Raw genomic sequence first — 24,201 nt, 5'->3', positions numbered from 1 at the left:
AAAATTTTAAACTGTACTCTTAACTGCATACTTAAAGTTTCAAGATTTGATTCAAGAACACTTTTAGTATACTAAAGATTAAGTTAGATTTAATCAGAATATGAAGTTGGAAAGTGTTGAAAATAGGAAAGTTTCTACAATTGTATTTATTAGACTGTTTTCCTATTATGTAGTTTCCTTTCCTTCTTTCAATGGATACTTCTGACTTTTCCTCACCCATTAAGTTTTGTCTAGCAAAACTACAGCATCCTATCTCAAATATCAAGTGCTTGAAAACATTTGATCTTGAAGAGAACATAAAAGTAATATAATTCCATCAGGATGTATCATTTGGGAATTTGGGACAACAAATGAATATTCATTATATAGCAAATGACCAAAAAAGAAAACAATTAAGAATATACTGAAGATAGTGTACAATGGAGGAAGTCTTACAAATGACAATAATAATAAACAAAGCACACAAGAACAAAACTGAAATGATTACTATGAACAACGATGATTGAGTGGAAAATGTGGCCATTGATTGAAGTTGTCGTCATGGTCGTGGCTTATCGGAATGTCGCGATCCACAAAGAATGTTAAGCAAAGGAGGCAGACAAGCATTTCCCCCCCCTTTTTTTTTCTCTGTTGAAGATTTACTCTACTTCTTGAAGCATCCTAAAGAATTTTGGACATGAGCCAAGCTACATAATTGCACAAGAACAACTTCTCTTGTTCCCATTTTCAAACTCGTCATCGGAAAGATCTGCTTCACTGGCAATGGAACCCAATAACAATTAGAAAGAGGAGAATGAGAGAGTGCCTGAATCATAAGAAAACATTCCAGAGAAGAGAGGAAATAAAAACAGGACAAATAAGAGACGATAAAACATATTTGGAATGTGCAAATTAATCTTTTACTCTCGAGGAAATTTACTTCAAAGAGACTCAACTGATTCGAGAATGAAAACTACATTGTACTTGCAAAACTTGAGATGAATAATAAGACAATACTCAGCAGGAAGAACTTTTCTAGGGCTGTTATCTGCAACAATTCTCCAGGCAAGGGCAATCAAAAGAGGAATATCACAGTACTGCCGAGAGAATTCATCACATGTGCGATGTGTGTTCTCCATAAACATATGTATAATATAAAAGTAAATGTGAATGAGCACAATCACTTTAAAGTTAAGATATGCTTCAAGTTTCTTTTTCTACTATTGAAATGATTTAATTTCTAAACTTCAATAAAGAAAATTAACGAATTAATATTCCTTGGCGTTTAAGAGTGAGGAGCAATGCAATGGTACACTGTTTAGATGACTTCTATACCACAAAACAAGCATTGGTTTTTATGAAGAAATACTCTCACTTTATATATATTCTTAGATCAAAAAATGTATTTACAATTAAATCATTCAAATATTTCAAGTGTTTCTTTCTTAACAAAATAGGAACCAAAGGCAATACACGAGCAAGAAGCAATCTTAAGATAGACTATTTAACAACATTACTTATTTAGCTCTCACTTCTTGTAAATTATCTTTCCTTGTTCATCATTCATATAATTTTATTTCACTTTTGTCTACTGGAGAAGTCCTTTGAATTCCAGCTTCTTTCACTCATCTTTGTAATTACACATATCAATAACATTGTATCTTTTCATAAAAAAATAAATTAACAAAATTGTTTCTTAAAAAAAAATGGGTGGAGAGTGGGGAGGATCGTAGGAATTCATGAATCATTTATGTTATAAATGAATCATGAAAACAAATATACTTCAAGAATTAGCAAATAACTTAAATAAAAACATTTAAATTTGAAAAAAAGGGTGAGTTTGTAGGGGGAGAGGCTAGTGAGAGAAGAAATATATATATATATATAAGGGGTTATATGCGACTTGAGAGGAAGTGTGCATCACCATGCAGAGGCTAGATAGTGAGAGAGTTCACAGAGAGATTGGTAAAAGATGGATGTAAAATGAAGACTCGTCTGAGAGATATATGTGCTTTAAAAAGTTAAGCACATGGATCTTAATGGGAATAAGTGTTTGTGGTGAAAGAAAATGGGCGTTGTAAGAGATAGAACATCATATTCTTAATCGATTAATGTAACCCACCAATTGGACATCTCCATGACCTTAAATGCAAGCCGTATGAAGAAAAAATGACAAAACTAATAGAAACTAAGTCAAGTTGATCTATTTGGTTAATTGGCGTCCTACAGTACGGTTTTATATAACTTCAAAACTGATGTGTACACATGTATGTGTATATATTTATTTCTGAAAAGGAAAAGCATTTTAGTGCTAAACACAATATAGTGAACTTCATAATATAGTAATATCAAAGAAAGAAAGATTCTGAGTTCCAAAGTAATGATACAAACAAGACACAATTTCATTAGTGCTAAAAGACTTTTTTTTGGACTGCTAACTATAACTACATTAATTCTAAAAGGTACTAAAACACAATATAAATAACAAAATTCTAGACCAATACAAACTCGTAAAGATGCCGTCCTATTGGAATTAATATCAGGAGTATAATCAGAAAGGGATTTTGTTTTGGATCTCAGCTTTGTGTTTTATTATTCATATTATGTTTTATGTTTTGTCATTTTCTTATGCTTTTGTCTCCCCATTATAGTTTTTTTCCCCTTCTTTTCGACTTTTGAGCATGAGTCTCTCAAGTGTTTGTTTACTCCAAAAAAAAATAAAACTTAGCCAACTCGAATACTTCCTTCCCAATCTCCTTTCTCCCTATTGAAGTTTTGATAGTTTATTTGCATCCAAATTCTACAAGGCCTTTAAAGCACTGACCTAAATTATCTTTTGACCTCATAATAGCAACACTATCTTTAGCCACTTAATCAAATATTGAAATTGAAACTGTTGTAATAATCAATGCCAAAAATTCCAGCTGAAGGACAAAAAATAAATATGTACTAAGAAATTGTGAGAGCGCCAACTATCCATACTTATGGAAGAAGGAGTGAATTAGGCAATGCACAAGGACAGATGGGAAAGGGACGACTATCCTTGTTATGTAGTGTGGGGATCAGCCATAGGGTTTATGTAGGGGTTTTTGGAAGAGAATAAGATGTGGAAGTTTTGAAGAAAGTTGAGGCTGTGGGGGATTTCCAGCTCTCTCGAATGTACTGAGTCATTCATCGTTTTCTTATTTCTATTTTTATTCTTGTTCTTTGGATCTTTTCTCATTGTTGTGGAACTCTCTATTTTTCATTTTGGAATAGAAATATCACGGGGAGGTTGCTATTCCCCTATTTTCTACAACTTGTTGGCTTTTTCTGTTTGCAGGAGAGGAAGATACCTAACAGAAATCCCTTTTGAATTCTTTTGGTCACGTTTCAGCCACCAGGACACAGTCCCAAGAAAAATCAGCTTTACCATTCAAATCGTTACAGCCAAAATTTTCATATTTCCAAGTTTTCTTCCAGGAATGCCTTCATTTGTATTAGTCACCTTTTTGCTAATGCCAATGACGCTTGCTTTTATCAAACAAAGATTATAGAAGCATAAAAGATCTTTTCAACAGTCATCTTTGAAGAAGCAACAGGTCTCAACATTTTAGTCTTTTTATACTTCCGGAGGTTCTATTTTGATCCTAACTCCGAGATCTGTTTTTTAGTTCCTAAAGTAGGCATACAAAACTACTGCAGTAATTAATTTTTTTGTTTAGCATTTAACAAAATTCTGAATCTAATTGGGAAACAGTAGGAAAGAAGCTGGCCCTCTCGGAATTGACCTAATATTTGGTACTCAAGCTTGTAGCTCACTATATTTGTTCTTACTCATGTATGGTGAATATGATACCTGTCAACTTTATGGATAGTTTACTTTGGCTAGCATTTCTGTGTCCAATACTTGAATACTCCAACACTTGTTGGAAACTTATCAGAAACTTATTAGCATCATACATGTGTTAGACACTAGTTATACAAAGTGAAAGTAAAAGTAGATCAAACATTTGTTAGACATGTATCAAATACTTGGTATACTAAGTAGACACATATATAACAAAAAAATAATACATTTTGAGAGCAAAATACAACAAACTAATTTTTTAAATATATAAATTTTTAATTAATTAACCTTAAATTTTCCTATGGTATAAAAATAAGTTGTGTGACTTGTGAGATGAGGCTATAAGTGAGGCAATTGTGTGCACGCGCACGTGTGTGTCCATTTAGATGCTTCTTTGCCTGTTCTAATAATATATTTGACATCCTTGCTTCTCTTTTGGTGGGAGTGGGACACCCTTTTATTGGCACAAAGAAAAGGGTTTGGTTGGCCATTCTTTGAGCTTTCTTCTAAACTTTATAGGATGAGGGTAATAAGCATCTCTTTAGATACTCTTAAAAATCATTTATTGATTTGGTTCTGTCTACTGCTTTTTATTGGTGCAAAAACGAAGCACCCTTTTAAGAACTTTAGTCCTTATTTAGTTTCCAATTGGAAATCTCGTTGTAATCACCTTTAGGTGCTTGGGGTCTCCCTTTATTTTATTTATTCGATGAAATGTTTCTTATCTAAAAACCAATGAAATGTTCTTATCTAAAAATCAAATGATAGATAGAACTCATTGAACAAGGGTTAACTCATTGCCTCTTGAAACGTCGTAATTTCATTTGTTCATCTTCAAAATTTTTCCCAACAGGATTCCAGCCAGAAGTGGCCTCTAAGTTACCTCCAAGATGGCATACAAAGGTAGAGCATGTGAGGGTGCCAACCCTACAATTCTACATTTCTTCTATAAATATTTAAGTTAGCTTGTGCTTATACCACCAGCAGTCATAGATTTAAATATATGCAACTTATATATAAGCATTTTGAGGTCTGAGACAGATTTAAGACTTTGATGAGGTTGAATAGATTTCTCAACTTCCTTATTGTTATGAAGAACCTCCTCCTCAACCTCCCCACTTAATGAAAAAACCCCACTAGCCAAAAACAGGGAGCCAATACTGTTCTTATTCCTTTGCCACTAACTACTGAAAAAAATAAAGTACTGCAATGCCCTATCTTGGCCCACTTAACTTTTTCCTTTAGACTCCAACTGATAGACTCTTGTCTAATCACCTCAACGAACTCTCCTTTCAGAGAATCCCTCTCCTTTCAGAGAAATATCCAAGAGGGGCACCTCCTGCAAGTCAATCACATTGAGTCATTGATTCTATTAATGATCTCTTGTTTGAGTTTTAATATCTCCAAAGAGCTCCCCGTTCCAAGACCTTAGAGCGCTTTTAGATATCTTAACTTTCCCACAAAACGATATCCCTCCCAAATCCCAGGGACCAGCACATTCCACCAAGAAGAAATATAGGCTTTGGAAGAAGGATGCTCTAACCAAATCTTCTCAAAATGGAAAGGGCCCAGACCCCATTTTTGGGTACCTAAGGAAAGGATAATATAGGCTAATTGCATTAAGCCTGACATAAAATGTAATAAATAAACAAAAAACAAAAAATAAAAAATAGAAAGAAGAAGAAGAAGAAAGATAAAAATAACCGTAAACCCTTAAAACAATAAACCCTAAAAACTAAGTGGAGAAAGAAAACCATCATGGTCCATGGACCGGCTACTGGCTGCTACCACGTTGCCGCTGACCCATCTTTTTACCTTCTTCTTCTTCTTTTCCCCCCCAACTTCAGGAAAGAATAATAAATAAAAAAAAAAGGAAGAAAAAAAATCCTTTTAAAAAGTTTTAACTATTCTCCTATATGGCATCTTTTTCCTCACTATAGTCAATCAAATCTTGCTTTAAGATACATCACGTCTCTAACATGTCGGTGTCCAGGTAATTGAATGGTGTTGCTGTATCTGTGACCATGCATCTTAGATACCCACTATAAAACCTCCCAAAAGACATCAGCCAAAACTAATACCAGAATACTGCTACAATTTAGAACTATTTGGACCCAACATCTTTAAGGCAAGAATATTGTTGGAAAAGTCCCAATCAATTAACATTAGCTTAGAGAAAACTAATTTTCTCTTCCAACATCTTCAATAATCAGCCACCAAATTTGGCAACAAGGATGAGGTCAGAAAGGTATCTTCCAACAACAAAGGCAAACTGGCGAGTACAAACAATATTAGGAAGCACCTACCACCTAATACCTTGATTCTGCCTCTAGATTCATTCACTCCTGCAGCTAGGCTAACATGTTTCAGTACAGCACTTTGCTTGGGCAGGTTTATTTAAACAATTAGGGCTTCGTTCACTGGAACAATGATTTCTGTTAGAGATAAGTCGTGGAATATTTCTAGAAAGTCATCCTTAAAGTGTTTTATACCTTTTCAAATAACTTTAAAAGAGTTTTGTATGAACCAGGGCCTTATCTTTTCCAGGGCCATTGAAAGTTTCTAATTGTAATTATTAGGTCTGTGTATTATAAATGATTGACTGACCTTAACGGACAAAATTTCCAACAGTAGTTACATTTAGAAAATACATAAATCAAGGACTTCCAAATATTTCAGTAAGAGATCAACGTATTAAAGAAGTCTGAAGTGAGAAGATTTCTCAAAGTCACCATACACGGAGCTGGAGCATGATACATGATTCATCGTTCACTCCAAAACAGGAAAACTTTGAATAATTTCAATTTTTCACATATTCATAGCTGGCCTCAATGCCTCCCGAGATTATGAGTGAGTCAAAGCTTTTATGACACATAGAAGAACATTCTCTTCCAAACATAGAATGTCAGCATAAGAACAACAAAAATCAGTTCAAAGTGAAAAAGGTAATTGGAATGAAACAGCAGATATTGGGGAAAGGTCAGACGTCTTGGCTTTCTTATCTTTGAACGGGGAGTTTGTTCTTAGACTAAGGAGAAGGGATATTCATTTTTGGAATCCAACCCTAGTGAGGATTTTTCTTGTAATCCATACTTGTTCTTTGAGTGCTAATTGAATTTCTCACTGATCAACGAGTCTATTTTTTCTTCTTTGTGGAAGGTGAGAATTCTGGACAAGGTTCAGTTCCTCAATTGACAAGTCATCCATGGACAATGTAACACTTTAGATTAGCTTTTGAGAAAGATATCTACTTTGATTGGGTCATTTTGTTACATTCTTTATTGGATGAAGAAAACCTTGATCATATTCTTTGAAGTTGCGATTTTGATAGAATTGTTTGGAATCTCTTTTTTTGAGATGTTTGATTTTCAGTTTGCTACACACAGAACTCTTTGAAAGGTGATTGAGGAGTCCCTTCTCCATCCATCGTTTCTGGAGAAGGGGAAGTTTTTGTGGTGTGAAAAGGTCTGTGTTGTGGGACTTGTGTGGTGAGAGAAAGGTAGGACCTCTAGAGGGTTTGGGAGATACCCTAGTGATGTGTGGTCTCTTGTTAGGATCTACGTTTCTCTTTAGGCATCAGTAACAAGGTTGTTTTCTAATTATTCTTTAGATCTTTTTCTACTTGATTGGAGCCCTTTTCATCAGTGGGGTTCCCTTTTGTGAGCTTGAGGCTCGCAGAGAAGGAGCATGATAAAGGAAATCAACAGACGTAAATAACTTTTGTGCTTTAGAAAAAAAATGTATGAAACATCAATACCTGGGCTCAAATTCCCTGATCTCTACAAGTTCACTCCCACAAGCATCAGTCCACTGAACTTTCCTTCTATTAGTAAGACAACGTATATCACCATCCTTTTTACTTATTGTTTCACTTTCATGAGCATTCTGATGAGAAATTGAAATACCATTACTTGGCCTTTTCAAGCTACTTTTAAGGGCTATATTTCTGAAAGTATTACCATCTTCCACATTAGGAAATTCATCTTTCCTCTCTTCGGTACTTATAGGCCCAGGCAAAGAATCATGTGGTAAGGTTGGGCCAACTTTAAGAGGAGAAGGGGAACTGTCGAGCCCTGCGGAAGTGCGACCAAAGCAAACAAAGGAGGCACAGCCGTGGGAAATGTGGTTCTTTGTGGAAGCCAGCTGGAGGTCAGATTCTGATTCTTGGTCCACCAACTGGTAATGATTCCACGGAGAAACTCTCATGGGTTTATCTTCGTCCTTTTGACCCAAAAGGAGAAGGGTCAAACCCTTGCTATACCCAGATGCTGAAGAAGAAAAGAACCCTCCTCCTTCTACTGCCAATAACATTAGTTATACCACATCTGGGGAGCTCAAAATTTATTTCTTGGAAGGCTTCCACCCCTCAAGCAACCAAAGACACCTGTCCACCACCAGTGATCGATAATCAGAACAGTCCACATAATAGTATCAGAAAACAAAATTGAGTATGCAATATTTCTCACAAATGTATAATGTATTCTTTTACCAACGATAGTGTACATTATAAAACATAACAGTGAAGGAAAACCTTCGAGAGTGTGTGTGTCAAAGTGACCATACATAAAGCAACGGTAAAATTAAGGAAAACAGGGGGAATAACACCAAGCAAACATTCACTTAATTGCTACTATTTCGAGTCTTTTAATCAGCAATGTAAACTAGAATGGAAAAAATCGTAAAGCATAAGAATTTAAGGCTTAAATAAGAATCCACAGAGCTGAGAATGGCCTTCAAGAATTTGGAAACCATAGATTTTATGGTAACTGACAGGAGTTAGGAAGCCAAAAACTGTGACAATAAAACGCATACAGTTAAGTCCACCAAATGAAATGGAAAGGATAGCGAGAATCTCATAGAACCGAATCATTGATGTAACTAAAATTTTAGTCTTGGCATTATTATTCAGTAATCCGTCCATATACACCAGAAGGATGCCTCAATCGGTCTCATCGACGTAATAGCACTCATAAATTTAACTAAAGTCAAACAATAAATCTCATAAACGCCACTAAAATCAAAACCACAATAACCCACCACCTGTAGACGTGACATAACCATCTAAGAAGTAAGCAATTCAAACTTCCAAAGAGCTTCTAACTTCAAAGAAGTGATGGAAGATCGAACATAAAAGAAAGTGGTCGTTTTGTTCGCAAAGCAAATAGGGGGGAAAGAAAATGAACTAAAATCGAAATTCGAAATCTTAGATATACTTTATCTCCATTGCTAAACTGGAAACAAGCATACCAGTCACAGCAAGCTCGAATCAACTAACATATTGACTTTCTTAAACTTCAAAAAGAAAGGAAACGCAAGAAATTCAAACATTCGAATTCCACTCCAGCAATTTATCCAAAAAGAAGCGCAAAATCAGATCAATATATGGGAAGAATAGAACGTACAGAACCCGGCAGAGTCGAAAACGAGAGAGATCACCGGAGTTTAAATCGACGGCGCCATGGCTGAAGCATCATTGATAGTGAAAAATGGGGGAATCAATCGCCGAATTTGAGAAATGGAATTGGAAAAAAGTTGAAATGAATTTTTGCTACAAATTATATTAAAGCCAGAAAAGGTTAATAGAGACGAATGGCTTTGTTTGTCTTTGGAGGCGCATGATAGCGGTGGGTCCCACTCTTCATCTTTTTTTAATCTAAAGAAAATTGTTTTTAATTTGGGTCACTCGCTTTTCTTAAAAGCAATGCATTTTTTTAATTTGTTTGATAATTTAATTTATTTAAATTTTTAAAAGGAAAGCTTGCTTTTGTTTGCTTTAGTATAACGCTCGTTGTATATTGTAATTTATGGACTTTCCCATCAAGTGGATTTAAATATTTTAATCAACATGTGGGAGTTTTAAATGAATATTTTTATATATTTTTAAGAAATATAGACAACATAACCAAAGCCCCCAACAAAAAATGTATAGTTTTATTGGTATAAACTTGTGTTATCTACTTTAATGTCAGAAGTTCGATTCTCCCACATTACACATTGTTAGAAAGAGAACGTTTGTGATCATTGGTAAGCTAAGAAAGCCAATTAGAGAAATTTATCAATTAACAAATAAAAAAATCTCAATAGCCTCTGGACAATAAGATTTAGTGAAAGAAAGGAGAAATCAACCTTAATAATTAATCTCACTCCACTTCAATCACCCTCATTTCTAGAAGAAGAATGGTAAAATTCCTGACCACCGATTGACACTTTGCACTAACGATGTTGCCATGATGATCATTCAATACCCGACTAAGCTCTCCCCTATTGTCACCCTTCGAGCAAGTAGTATCATAAGCCAACTCATCACTTACTCCCTTATCGAAACTCATCTCTGAAAGAACTCTCTTAAAAAGGCCTAGATCGATTATGCATCACCTTGAAAGATAGATATGTCTTGGTACTATCACGATTCGACTTTTCTTAGGGATAAACCATGGAACGTTCCTCATGCAAATTTCAAAATTTGGTGAAACACACACTTTTAAGGAGGAAAAAAATCAATCAGAGCACTTTATTTAGCAACAAGGAAAAGAATTTAACTTTGAGATCCCTTAAAACAACAAAAGAATATGACATATGACAAGGCTAGTCATTGGAATCTTAGATAGTTCGACAAAAATTAATAAAGAAGAGAACAAAGTTCACGATGACTTAGTTCCCATAGCACAACTAGCAACGCCATGTCAACTGCCTTAGACGCCTTTTCATTCACCTAGAAAAACATATGTGTGGAAAGGGTGAGTTATTAAAAATATTTTGTAAGTAGCCTCTTTGACATATATGGAAAGAATCAAATATTAATTTTAATTATAATTTTTTTAAAAAAATTAGTAATTTATAATTAAAATTAACTAATTAATATATTTAATAAATGTCATATTAATTAATACTTAATTATTTTAATTAATTAGGTTTAGTATATTACTAATTTTTATTTTTAATTAAGTTAATTAAATAATATAAGAAAATTTATTTTAATAAATAATATATTATATAAAAAAGTGAAAAAATGAGAGAAAAATATGACATGTTAATAAAAAAAATACCAACAAGAAATTTTTGTTATAAAATAAAGGAAACTGGAGCAAAGTAGGGAGAAGAGAAAATAGAAGATAAATATATTATGTATTCAATCGTATATCTCAAATATCTCAATGAAAACTATTTATGGAGTTTACAAGATATGAAAAGATAAATATCCATATAAGATAATGGAAAAGATTGTTGCCATAAGGTTTTTTCTGGAGAAACGTGTTTCATGGAGTTAAACTTGTGTTTATGTTGATTTTTGCAGATGTGGTTCGAACTCTAGTACTCGATAATTTGATTCTCTCTCAATCGTACACTTTATTTGAAGAAACAAAGTGTATTATGTTATTGAAGTTGAAGTCTCGAGAAGATGTTTGCATCTTTAGGAGACTGACTTGTATCTTCAAGTGTTTGTATCTTCAAAAAACTGACTTGTATCTTCAAGTGTTTGTATCTTCAGGAGAATGATTTGTATCTTCAAGGAATATTCAATTTTAGGAGTTAGAAAATCTTCTGATTGTTGGAAAATTTTTCTCTAGGCTCTCTATAGTCTAAAATTTATCAACCCTTCAAAAGAAGAACTTCTCTATTTATAGAGTTTTCAGGTGGACTTTGTGGGCTTAGGTTTGGTTGGCCACAGACTTGGCCCTTGGGCCCAATTAATTGAATCTTGGTTTTGTTTGACATTTGGGTCAAATTAAGCCTATTTTTTTTAGATCAATTGGACTTAAACCCAAATATTCATACAAATTGAACCAAAAATATTTTATTGATCCAACGGTCACGACGAAAACACGTGGCATCATCGGAAATTGTCAACTTGTGCATTCAATTTCAATTTGAGACATGTGTCAACTTGTAATCAGTCGATTTCTCATTTTGTCATTAATTTGAGAAATGAGGTGGCAATTTGTGATTGGTCTAAAATTTCTCATTTAATAAATGTCTCTTTTTTAGATTTATACACATGTATGAACGGGTGAATCTAAAAAAAGATAAAGTTTGAATCAAAATACAAGTTATATGTTCTTGAATTTGACTCTATTTGATGTATTAGTTTAATCAAACTATGAATTTGGTACATAAGTTTGATTTAAATTTTGTGTATATGACACACATTTTTTATGCCAACTTATCAAAATTTGGTTTAAATTTTCTTTCTTTATTTAAACTTAGGGTCAAAAGTTTTTATTTTCTTTCTTGACATAAACTTTGGTTTGAAATTTAGTAAAATTTATGCTCTATTTAACTCAAAATTTTGAATTTGGAGTGAAAACGGACTTCTATTCAAGATGTTATCCAAGATGTATGGCTTGAACTTGGAATAGAATTTTGGGGATAAATTTAAATTTCACTCCATTTCGTTTTAGAATAAAATTTGGATTATGTCTAAATTTTAATTTGAGATAAATCTAAAGTCTTATCCACAATTTTATTTGACATAAGGATAAAAATTCAACTTGGTTGAATTGAATTTGTGATAAATTTTGAATTATGCGTAAATTTTTAATTTGAGATAATAATCTTGATTTAAACATTGAAGAAATTTAGCATGAGATAAGAACCAAAGTGAATTGGATAAAATTTTAAATATACTCAAATTTTAATTCGTGATAAAATTGAGGTTTTATCCACAATTTAATTTGACTTGAGGATAAAAGCCTAATTAATTTGGGATAAATTTTATAATATGCCTAAATTTAAACTTGATAATTTGAGGTCTTATCCACAATTTAATTGGACATGAGGATAAAACCTAAATTTAAATAATATGGACTAGAGATCAAATTTGGGATATGCTCCAAATTTGAATTTGATATTTAAATAGATTTTGATATCTGTAGTATTTGATTTCAGTGGCAACAGTTTTCTCTTTCATGGATGTGATTGCAATTAAAAATTTACTTTAAGTTGCCAATGTACCCTTGAAGAAATGGACGAAGTGATAACGCAGTACCCTTGAAGAAATATGTGTGTGTGCATGCGTCTGTATTTCTATTCACCTTTCAAGTTCATTGATGCCTAGATCTTGATGTAATGCAAGTGCACATATCAAGTATAATTTAGTAAGATAGTCAAGAGACTAAGTATCGTCCTCTAGAGACCAAATGTCCGAATTATACTTACCTATTTTAGAATTGTGTTGATTTTATTTAAGGATTGGACTCTAGATGATATTTTGATTTTTAAAATAAAGGAAAGTAGAGTAAAGATAAATGTTGAAATTTAAGAGACAAAGATGTTCAAAGATGTTAATTTCCTTCATTACTTCATTAAGTCATGCAAAGATTTCTATGGATTATGTTGTTAATGATATGTTTGAGTCTTGAAACTATTTTTCAGATCACTTCATTAAGTTATGCAATAAAAATCTTTTCTCATGCAAACATAATTGATTACTACTTGCTTGAAACCAAATTAAGGAGCATGAAATTAAGAATAGTCATGTCAACTTTCATTACCAACTTAACTAATTTCATGATAGATTAGATAATGACTTAATATTATAGGTCTGGTTAAACATACAATCTTTCTAGTTGAATATTTAATTTAGCATGCATCAATGATAAATCAATGTAATAAGCACGATAATATTGGAAAACATTCAAGAACACAACATCCATAGAAAATACTAAGACATTAACTTAAATCCATAACAAAGCTCATCAACACCCTAGAACTACAACATTTAGTCCCTCATCGTTGTTGCAAACATACTCTCATATATTGCAACAACCATGAAAAAGTAAAGAGAATAAAGAGAAAAGAAAACATTACTATCATGATGAATCTCATCGTTGGAACACTTTGGAAACTCCAATTTGTATCCCAAGATCTCAAATGGCCCCCAAATGAACCTCTAACTCTCTCAACTCTATTTTAAAGCTAAAAACACTCTCTAAGGTTCTCTAATTTTATCGTGGTTTGGAAGGTTCAAGACCTTTAAGTTTTATAGAGAAAGCTTTCCAAAAATACATTTTTAAGAAAATGAAAACTTTCCAAAAGTACAAGTTTTTTTTAGAAAATGAAAATTTCCAAAAAAAATATTTTTTTCCAAAACTACATTTTTCCAGAAGATGAAAGTTGGCACCCCTTTTTCAATTTGACCTTGTTTCCTTCCACATTTTAGATATTTAGTCCCTTCTCGACATTATTAGGCAAAATTGGTTGGTTCTCAATTTTTTTCACTCGAGTTCTTTTGCTCAAATCCTATAAATCACTGGCAAATGATAATCTAGTCAAGTTAAAATCATTTTAAATAAAAGGTAAATAAAGTAATTTCACTTATTTCAAGATTGTTACCTTTCAATAACAATCTATTCTCATGCAAACACAATTGATAACTAATTTTTTAAAATCAAATTAAGAAGCATGGTATTAAGAGGATGGTCATGATCAACTTTCGTAGATTAACAACCGAATTATTTACATGAAATGTTTAGCTAACGATCCAATATTATAGATCCAGTTATATGTACAATCATTCCCAATTGACATTCAACCTAACATACATCTATGATCAATCGATGTGATAAAGTACAAATAATATTGAAAAGCACTCAAAGACAAACATCCATAGAAAATACTATTGCATTAACATAAATCCATAATTAAGTTCATCAATACCCTAAAACTAGAATGTTTAGCCATGCACACAAATGCATTCTCATACATTGCTACAATCATAATCAGTAAAGAAAAATAAAGGAAACGAAGAAAAACCACTTTCGAAGCAATCTCCCTCGTTGAAGCCCATCAATCTTGCCTTGATTCACACCTTGGGATCTCAAATAGCCTCCAAACGAGCCTCTAATTTTCCATACTTTTTCTAGGCTAAAAATACTCTCTAAAGCTTTGAATTTTATGGTGTAGTTGTATTGAATTCGGCAGCCAAATCTCTGAGGGATTATATAAAAAAGAATTTCCAAAAATATGATAAACTTTCCAAATTTGGCTTCACGTCGCGACGCTATATGGGAGCACCGCACGCTGCCTATTTCAATCAGAGTGTAGGGTTCACTGCTTTGAAAACCCCTATTAAGTCTAAAGCGCATAGGAAGCATAGTTACGCTAAACGCTGCACTGTTATACTTTTCCAACAACTTCATATTTTCTCCCATTTTCTTCCCTCCTTTCAATGTATAGCTCGAGATTGACTTCTTTGTGCATATTTAGAATCTTTTTAGCTCATTTTGACATTAAATTGATATCTCGAACATAATCCTAAAATCACTAACAAATAACATTAAATCCAACTAAATCATATAAAAAACAGGTTAAATCAAGGGCAAGTAACACACAGTTTAAGTACGTTTTACCATCCCATTTAAATGTGAACTTATTTCTTATATATCTCATCATGATGAATAGTCTTCTTACAAAAAAATACTAAATCACAAATTTGAAATGACTGAGGTGTCACATGCTTATCAAAGGTTTTGGACATTCATACTTGGTAACATTCCAATGCTTGTTGAGGATCTAGTTGTTTTTCATCAAATTCTTCTAATTCTTGAAGACGTAACTTGGCATTGTAATCTGTAGTTAATAGCACAAAAAATGTGCTATCTAACTCCACTTAATTTGGGATTGTCCTAGGATTTTATGTGTTTATTTTTCTATTTTGTAGGTTTCGAGCATTTAAGAGCTAGAATGATGCGTTAGTAGCAAAATGGAGCTAAAACGAGCCAAATCAGAGCTTATTTGCGTCAACTGGGAATTAGAAAGCCAAATGACCAAAATGCCCCTATATGCAACGTAGCAACCCTCTGGAAAGCATTGAGCTATGCTGAAAGGTAGTATCTTCAAATCGCTCACAGTGCTACAACCCTATCTTTATGCTACATTACTACACTGGAAGGCAGAACACTTGGATGTAGGGTAGCGTTGCAATGCTGCCAACAACGTTGGGACACGACGAACTTCAGATGCGAGGTGCTTCGATGAGAGCATTGTAACGTTGTGTACATGTTAAACGCTACGACTACAACTATAAATTGTTTTTTAGCTGCCTAGGTCAGGAGAGGGACGTTTTCAGTCGATTCCAGCCGATTTCAACTTCAATTTCTCTCTACTTTTCTTCTATTTTCAGTTTCGGAATGTACCAAGACAATACCTTGGCATTTTCCATGACTATTATGGGCTAAGGTACTCGTTTTAGCTTGGATTTGTTAGGATTTTTTGCCCATTTGATGTATTCATGAGATTTTGAACTAGAGATTTGTAATTTTTTTTATTTCGATTCTATTTATCATATGTTTATGTATTTCATTTGATGTTTGGGAATATTTTAATTATCGCTTTTGATTGGCATTGGATATGTGACATGTAATCTTTTATTGATCAATTAGAAACAATAGGTTAGGGTAGCTTACAAATCACTTAGATGAGCATTCTTCTAACCAACCTAGGATCGAATCAACCGAATGTTTAATTAAGGTTGTTCCTTATTGAATGTTCAACCTAACTTTGCCCTATTTCTTAATGAAATTAGGTCAATTAAATTTGCATGTTGTTTATTGGTTTAAATTAGACTAATTAGTTGATTAGGTCGGATTAACTAGTTGTTTCAATTAATTCGGTTAGGTAAATTTAATTGCATGACTCTAGTAATGAGAACTCTATAATCGAATGCATCGAATAGATGAATTCCATTATAACCTAAGCTAGGCCTTCTCAAATTGAATTTCTACATTTAATTTTATTTCATGCATTTTAATTTAGTTGGCAACAAAATAATTTCACAAACCCCTCATTCAGTTACTCTTGAGCTGGAAACACTTTAATAAAGAAATCCTAGCACTCCCTATGTTCGATCTGATTTTGCCACTAAGACTAGCAGTTTTTTATGGTAGATACGGTTAATTATTTAGTCCAAATTTGGGCGACGAAATCCACTTCGACCAAATTGGCGCCTTTACCGGGGAGCCAAGTCTTTTCTTTTTTTGAAGGGTTTTTTATTCTTTGTTTGTTCTTGAGTTTTCCTTTCTTTGTATGACCCGATCCTCTTATGATCAAAATTCTTTGTTGTATTTTGCAGATCTTGATAGGGAGGAAAGGAGATGAAGAAGAGAAGTTAGAGAGTTAAGAGCTTTAGCAGAACAAATCTGTGCAGAAGGCACATTTGAAGAAGAGCATTCTGAAGAGGAGCTTGAACTCGACGATGGCACAGCCTATCGAGCTCACCCTGAAGGAGCTTTCAGCTCTCGACCTTACTCAACAACCCCTTTGCATTACTTATTCTGAGACCACAAGTAATTTTGAATTAAAAATTGGTCTCATTCATTACTACTTTCTTTTTTTAGACATGTAGATGAGGATCCATACAAGCACCTGAAAGACTTCCACATCGTGTGTAGTGGAATATGCCCTCACAGTGTAACCGAGTAGCAGATCAACCTTTGATCCTTCCTCTTCCTTTTGAAGGATGATGCAAAGAACTGGTTGTATTATCTGCCATCGAAATGCATCACCACATGGATAGAGATGAAGAAGAGATTTCTGGACAAAATTTTTCCAGCATCTAGAGCTGCCAGAATAAATAAATAAATAAAAAAAAAGATTTACAGCGCCCTACAAGGGCATGTGGAGTCTATTATACAAGTATTGGGAGAGGTTTAAGTGCCTCTACACTGGCTTCCTCAATCATCAGATCCCAGATCACCTCTTGATTCACTACTTTTATGAGGGATTACTACAGCAGGATAAAAGTAACATCGATGCAGCTGCAGGTGGAACACTTGTGAATAAAATACCCTCTCAAACTATGGAGCTGATTTCTATTATGGCTGAAAACAACCAGCAATTTGGGACCAGAGATCATATCTCTTAGACCACTAGATCTTCAAAAGAGGTAAATGACCTTAGAGCTAAAATTGCTGAACTTTCTACTCTTGTGAAACAGGTTTGCTCTAAAAGGTCACAATCTCATGAGGCTATTGTTGAGGCAAATTATGCTAGAAATTAGCAAGACAGTCGGATCTATGACAACAATCATTGGGGCAACCAAGGACACTAGGGCCAAAGTAGTTCGAGTATTCCTTTGGAGGATATAGTGAAAAGCCTTGTAGAGTCTACCATACAGATTCAGCAGAACTAGAAGAAGTTCCAGCAGACTACTGCTTCTCACATGAGTAGTATGGCTACTCAGGTCTCTTAGTTGGCCGACACGGTCAGCAGGTTAGATACTCAGTATGGGAAGCTTCCTTCCCAACCAATGTTCAATGTGCGTAATGTGAGAGTCATTTCTACTTGAACTGTGTGGAGAGCCCCAAGGCGCCTGTTGACGATCTAGTGGAGGTTGTAAGTGAAGTTGGTGCCGAGAATGTCAATGAGCAGATTGCCCACCTAGAAGACAAGGTATAAGATTTGATCCACCTTTAAATTTTAAAGCTAATACCTATTGTGCTCCTTTTCTTAGCAGGTTAACTATTGCTCAGGGAGGATCACTCAAAAAGAGGTGGAATCTATACAGTATTCTGGTGACAAAAGCCTTACTACAAAGGGCAAGAAGGTTTGGGTTGAGATTCACAAAGTGAGCAAAGTTGAAGTTCCTGAGAAGAAGGAAAAGGAACAAGAAGAGATGGTTAAGCAGGAGGTAATACTGTCAGGTAATCTTCTTGTTAAGCAGGACAACCCAGGTGCGTCTTCTGTGCGTTGTCTGATAAGCAATAGGAAATTTGAGTATGCTATGTTAAATCTAGGGTATGTAATTAATATTATGCCTTCTTATGTGTATGCTGACTTTTAGCCCCATATCTTGCACTCTGTTGATATTTTGGTGCAGTTAGCTGACCATTCCTTTGCTAGGTCATTTAGTTTAATGAAAGACATGCTGGTTAGAGTCAATGGCCTAAAATTCCCTTCTAATTTTTATATAATTAATATGAATGTTAATTCTATTGCTTCTTAAGAGTTATCTGTGTTGCTAGTGTTGGGATTGGTATCCTAATTCTCCTGGAGTCTCGTAGTTTGTAATTTGTACGCATTGTTATGAATAAAATAAGAGTTATTTTATTTGGCATTTACTCATATCCAATAAACAAAGCTCCATGGTTATTGTATGTAAACTTAAGCATGTATATGAGATATACAAGTGGATCATGCCTTAAGTGATAACCTAAATAGGTCTATAGTATAAGGATTAATGAGGGATACCTGATCCTGGTGACACTACGGATACGACCCGCTTTGTAGAGGTTTACGTGAACTACTACATATGGTAGATCCTGACCATTCATGTGGAGACATGCGAGCGGGGGTGTCCTATATAAAGAGTTTGTATAAGACTGAACTACGAGATGATTTGTCTCTGTATATAACGTCGTTGATACTGAAGACTTACATCTCACCTAAATGACCATAGGTGACATGACCTCAATCCTGAATGTTTTTGGAACTCTTGCCTTTGAGGGCAGTCCTTTGATTAGTATGGGTGAGAGTGGTCAGATTGCCAACTCAACATGCCTACCTTTTTGGGGACTTGTCTAATTTAGGAGCTAGAAACTTAGTTACACAAGATGGAATTCACTCATTCCCCAAAGTAGGGGTAAGTAGATAGATTGCTCCCTTAAGAGCTGATTCCGGGGCTTGAACATAGTGGCCATAACTTCTCTTTGGAAGAGAGGACTCAGTTATAGTAAGACTATGACTTATGTTCATTAGAGGGATTAGTGGTACTTAAGAAGTTAGATGTAACTACAAGAGCATAACGGTTATTGACCCAACTGTACTTATGAGCAATGTGAAGGGTTATCGCACTGTTGATTGGTTGATATGGACACATAATATATCTGTAGTAAGAAGAGTTTAGCTGTCGGTCTTTAGTGGAGTTCCTGGCAGTTAATGGATGGTGGATCCCGTGACGAAAGAGTTTAGTCAGTTATTCACGTACCATTGGAGCTTCGAGCTACAGGTCCATAAGGTCCCCTTGGTAGCTCAATGGATTCAAGTTGAAGATTAGTTCTTGGTGTTGATTTGAAATGTTCAAATTGACAAGAGGTAATTCGATTATATATGATATGATTGGTGTGATGTATGAGACACATCAAGTAGAGGATTGATGTAAATGAGATTTACATTAAGTACCATGAAATAGAAAAAGAGCTATGGTTTATATGTTTCATGAGATGAAATATTAAAACTATAGGTTATAAATATACTATGGTAAATTGGTTATCATATATATTTATAATAATATTAATTATTGGATAATTATCTCTTTTTCTCTAATAACCAATTGAGTAAGAGGTTATTGGTGGTTTCACGGTAACCGTGAGATAATTGGAAAAATGTTTTCCTAAATTTAGTAATAGTTGAATTGAGATTTCTATTCTTGGAAGTTCTCACGGAAAGGCTGTCAAATGAATGTGATTTACTAAACGATAGCTGAAGAGAGACTAGATGATCGTGGAGTGATACTACACGATAGTCACTTAGCTAGCTGATAACTAAACGATCGAGGAGCTTCTTCTAAATGATTGGTCATCGTCTATATGATAGACTTGTCATCTCCCACTTCTTCAATCGTTTACACGATTGTTCCTCCGATTTTTTCCTCTAACTAAGTCCACACAGAGCCCACACTTCTGGATTCTCACATTGAGAATACCAAGGTAGCCATTGTGGTGGTGTCATACTCAATTCGACATAGTTCAATATTTTTTGGAGGCCGTTTGCTATGTTCATGTTCTTGGAGATCGCTGTGTTCGTGGTCGCTATGATCGTGCAATGTAGCGGTCATAGTGTGCAAGCGTTCGAGTTTGTCGTCTTGATGTGAACGAGTGTTCGTGATCAAGGGTGTTGAAGATGAGTCTTCAAAGGTATGTGTATTCTTTCCCTTGATCGTATAGTAAATCATGTTGTAATTTTGTTTTGTGCATAGCCTGTATGTTGCGTTTCTTGATTGTAATTGTTAATGTTCATATACGGATGAAATTTGGAACAATCATTCTGCTGCTCATGGAAATCCTCATGTCCGATTTCCTTCAGTTAGGTCAACCCTTCTTAAAGATTGCTAAGACTGTTATTGATGTTGATTTAGGATCCTTAACTCTTAGGCACGAAGAGAAAATTGAAAAAAAAAAATTGTATGATGGATTCTTCTTCCCCCACTAATCCTATGTGTTCTAGTACTTCTATCTTTTAGGATAGTGACCAACCTCCTAAATTGAAGGTGGGGGACGGAGACTTGGCAGTTCGTATTGGTTATGGTTGATAAAGCCAAATTGGATTGAACATACCGACCTTAAACAATTGCACTACCTAGAGGCAATCGAGATTTATCTTTTTATTGCTTTCTTAGTTTAGGTTTCTTTCCTGTTTATTTTATTTTATTTATTTTTTTTGATTAACATTTGATCGATGTACGATGCCTGAGACAAGGTTAACTTCTTGTTCTTACGATCTCGAATGATCTGGATCCCTATAACATACTGTGCCTCACCCAAATCTTTCATTTTGAACTGGGCAGCTAGCCACTTTTTAATGTCAGTCAGAAACCCTACATCATTCCCAGTGAGTAGAATATCATCCACATATAGTACCAGGAAAGCTACTGTGTTGTTGATGATCTTCTTGTAAACACAAGGCTCATCAACGTTTTGATCAAAGCCACACAATTTGACCACATTGTCAAATCTAATGTTCCATAATCTAGACGCTTGTTTCAGCCCATAAATGGACCTATTAAGCTTACAAGCTTTTTGCTCTTGATCTGGAACTACGAACGCCTCTGGTTGAGCCATGTGGATGGTCTTCTCAAGATTACCATTAAGAAATGCAGTCTTGACGTCCATTTTCCATATCTCATAATCATAAAATGTGGCTATGAATAGGAGTATCCTGATAGACTTAAGCATGACAACAGGTGAGAAAGTTTCCTCATAGTCCACTCCCTCGATCTAGGTATAACCCTTTGCCACGAGTCTAGTCTTAAAGGTTTGCACCCTTCAATCTACACCTCGCTTTCGCTTATAGATCCACTTACACCCTATAGGTCTTACCCCATCAGGCAGATCAATAAGCTCCCAAATGTTATTGAAGTACATAGACTCCATCTCCTGGTTCATCCTTGTCAACATCCTCCATTGCTTTCTTAAAAGACAATGGATCCTCGACCCCATCATTGGAAATGAAATGACATTATCGGCTTCAGTCAAACCCATGTAGCGATCTGGTGGGTTCATAACCCTCTCACTAGTCAAGGAAGTCTCAACCCTTGAGCTGGTTGACTAGATGTACCGACATCAACAACTCTTGTTGATCTGTCAGTCTGTTCAACAACTCTTGTTGAACCCTCAGTAGTCTCAGTCTCACTAGAAATCTCACATAAAACAAGCTTACTTCGTTGTTTATGATCCCTGATGTGGTCTTCTTCCAAGAAGATAGCATTTGTAGAAACAAACACTTTATTCTCACTTGGATCATAGAAGTATCCACCCCTCGTTTCCCTAGGGTAGCCTACAAAAAAGCAAACTTTCGAATGCGGTTCTAACTTCTTTGGGTTAGTCACAAGTACATGGGACGACACCCCAAATCCTGAAGTGGCGTAAACTACCTTTACGGCCTCTCCACAACTCAAAAGGTGTCCACTGCAAAACCTCAAAATAAGTCTGGAAGATGAGCATAACTCATCATAGACTGAACCATGTCCAACAAGGTTCTGTTTCTCCTTTCTGATACACCATTCTGGTGAGGTGTACCTGAGGTTGAGAGTTGGGACGCAATCCCATGTTCTATCATATAGTTCTGGAATTTGAGGTCCATATACTCTCCACCACGATCAGATCGTAGTGTTTTTATCTTCTTGCCTAACAAATTTTCAACTTCAGCCTCATACTCCTTGAACTTGTCAAGGGCTTCAGACTTACGTTGCATTAGGTAAAGATACTCGTACCTTGAATAATCATCTATGAAAAAGATGAAATATTCATACCCACCTCGAGCCCTAACACTCATCGGATCACAGAGGTCTAAATGTACAAGCTCCAAGGCTTCCTTGGCTCTATAACCTTTTCCAGTAAAATGTCGTTTGGTCATCTTACCTTCGAGGCATGATTCACACATTGGCAAGGAGTTTTCTTCTAAGCTCTTTCAAAGTCTACTTTTCACCAACTGCTTAGTCCTGTTAAGGTTGATGTGACCTGACCTTAGATGTAAAAGATAGGTATTTTCCTTAGGAGAAACCTTTGGTCTTTTAGCTATTGTTGTCGTACTGAACATTTCAGTGTTAAACAAGGCTTTAATGATTAACGGCCTTAGTACATATAATTTACTTTCCATTGAACCAAAACCAATCTCCATTCCATTCTTGAAAATAAACATTTTATTCTCAGAAAAGGAGACGGTATATCCTTGCTCAATGAGACAAGAAACCGAGATTAAGTTCCTCTTGATATGAGGAACTACGAAAAACATTATCCAGTAACAGATAACGTTTCATGTCCAAAAATAACTTCAGCTTGCCTTAGCAACAACTGAAACACCCACACCAGTACCGACTCGAAGAATCATCTCTCCCTGTGGTAAGAAGAACTGACATGGTTGGTAGCACCCGAATTAAGGATCCAGGCAGAATCATCATTCTCTACCAAACATGTCTCCAAGACCAATAAATCAGATTTACTGTCTTTAGACATCCTCCTCTTTTGGAGAGTAGTGGGATCAGTATTAGAACCTAAATAAGCTCTAAGTGTCATGTCAGAGAACACTTCTCGTCCATGAACTTCAATAGAGTCAGCAACATTTTCTTTCTCTTTCTGGAGTTTAACTTGGGAACCGACACTACTGGTTTTTTCATCCATCCCTTTGTGCTTGAAAAGTAAGAACTGACGTTCAAACAAATCTTGCAACGAGTCCATATCTCACGTGCAATAACCATGTTCTCAACCCTTTTGGCCAAAACATCAGGTATGCTAGCCAATATGTGAATTCAGGCCAATGAATTACGAACACTTCGCGATGCATCAAGGGTCGGAACTTGAAGACACTCCTCAACCATGACAAATTCGAGGTCGTTTTCCATGAAATATGTTTTACAAGACTCTTTCCACTGTATGTAACCGGTCAAATTAGAGGCATTGAACGAAAAAACAAACATGTTGCTGAAAACAAAAAACACATTGACCTACGTTAGGTTTTAAGCAAATACCATTGAAAAAACATACAACATCCAATAAGGTTTAGCAAAACTAACATGAACCCCGTGTGACATCTAGTTTCACAATGACACTTCAAAGGTTTAGGACAAAAGCCGCCGAAGGATGGTCAATTTATCCCTCCTCTGAATTGAGAAATTCTCAACCAGTCATTAATACCAAAACAACTCTTGCTCCTATAACGACTAGCCATCATTGATTTGGTCA

At 34.9% G+C, this 24,201-nt stretch overlaps 1 protein-coding gene across 1 annotated transcript; it reads right to left on the bottom strand.

Moving 5' to 3' along the window:
* Positions 1 to 337: 337 nt before the first annotated feature.
* LOC120075392 (Low affinity potassium transport system protein) lies at positions 338 to 9,448 on the bottom strand. The gene is made up of 3 exons (XM_039028746.2): positions 9,211 to 9,448; positions 7,566 to 8,192; positions 338 to 756 (listed from the first exon to the last, which is right to left on the bottom strand). Exons 2-3 carry the CDS (start codon positions 8,117 to 8,119, stop codon positions 687 to 689), a joined length of 624 nt encoding a protein of 207 aa, XP_038884674.1. The 5' UTR covers positions 8,120 to 8,192; positions 9,211 to 9,448; the 3' UTR covers positions 338 to 686.
* Between the last annotated feature and the right edge of the window lie 14,753 nt (positions 9,449 to 24,201).

This window comes from Benincasa hispida, chromosome 4, assembly GCF_027475165.1.
Source record: "Benincasa hispida cultivar pf3 chromosome 4, pf3_genome.v1.1, whole genome shotgun sequence".
In the NCBI taxonomy this organism is placed as follows: domain Eukaryota; kingdom Viridiplantae; phylum Streptophyta; class Magnoliopsida; order Cucurbitales; family Cucurbitaceae; genus Benincasa; species Benincasa hispida.
The sequence above is the reverse complement of the archived record's forward strand: the minus strand, read 5'-3'. Positions and strand labels throughout refer to the sequence as shown.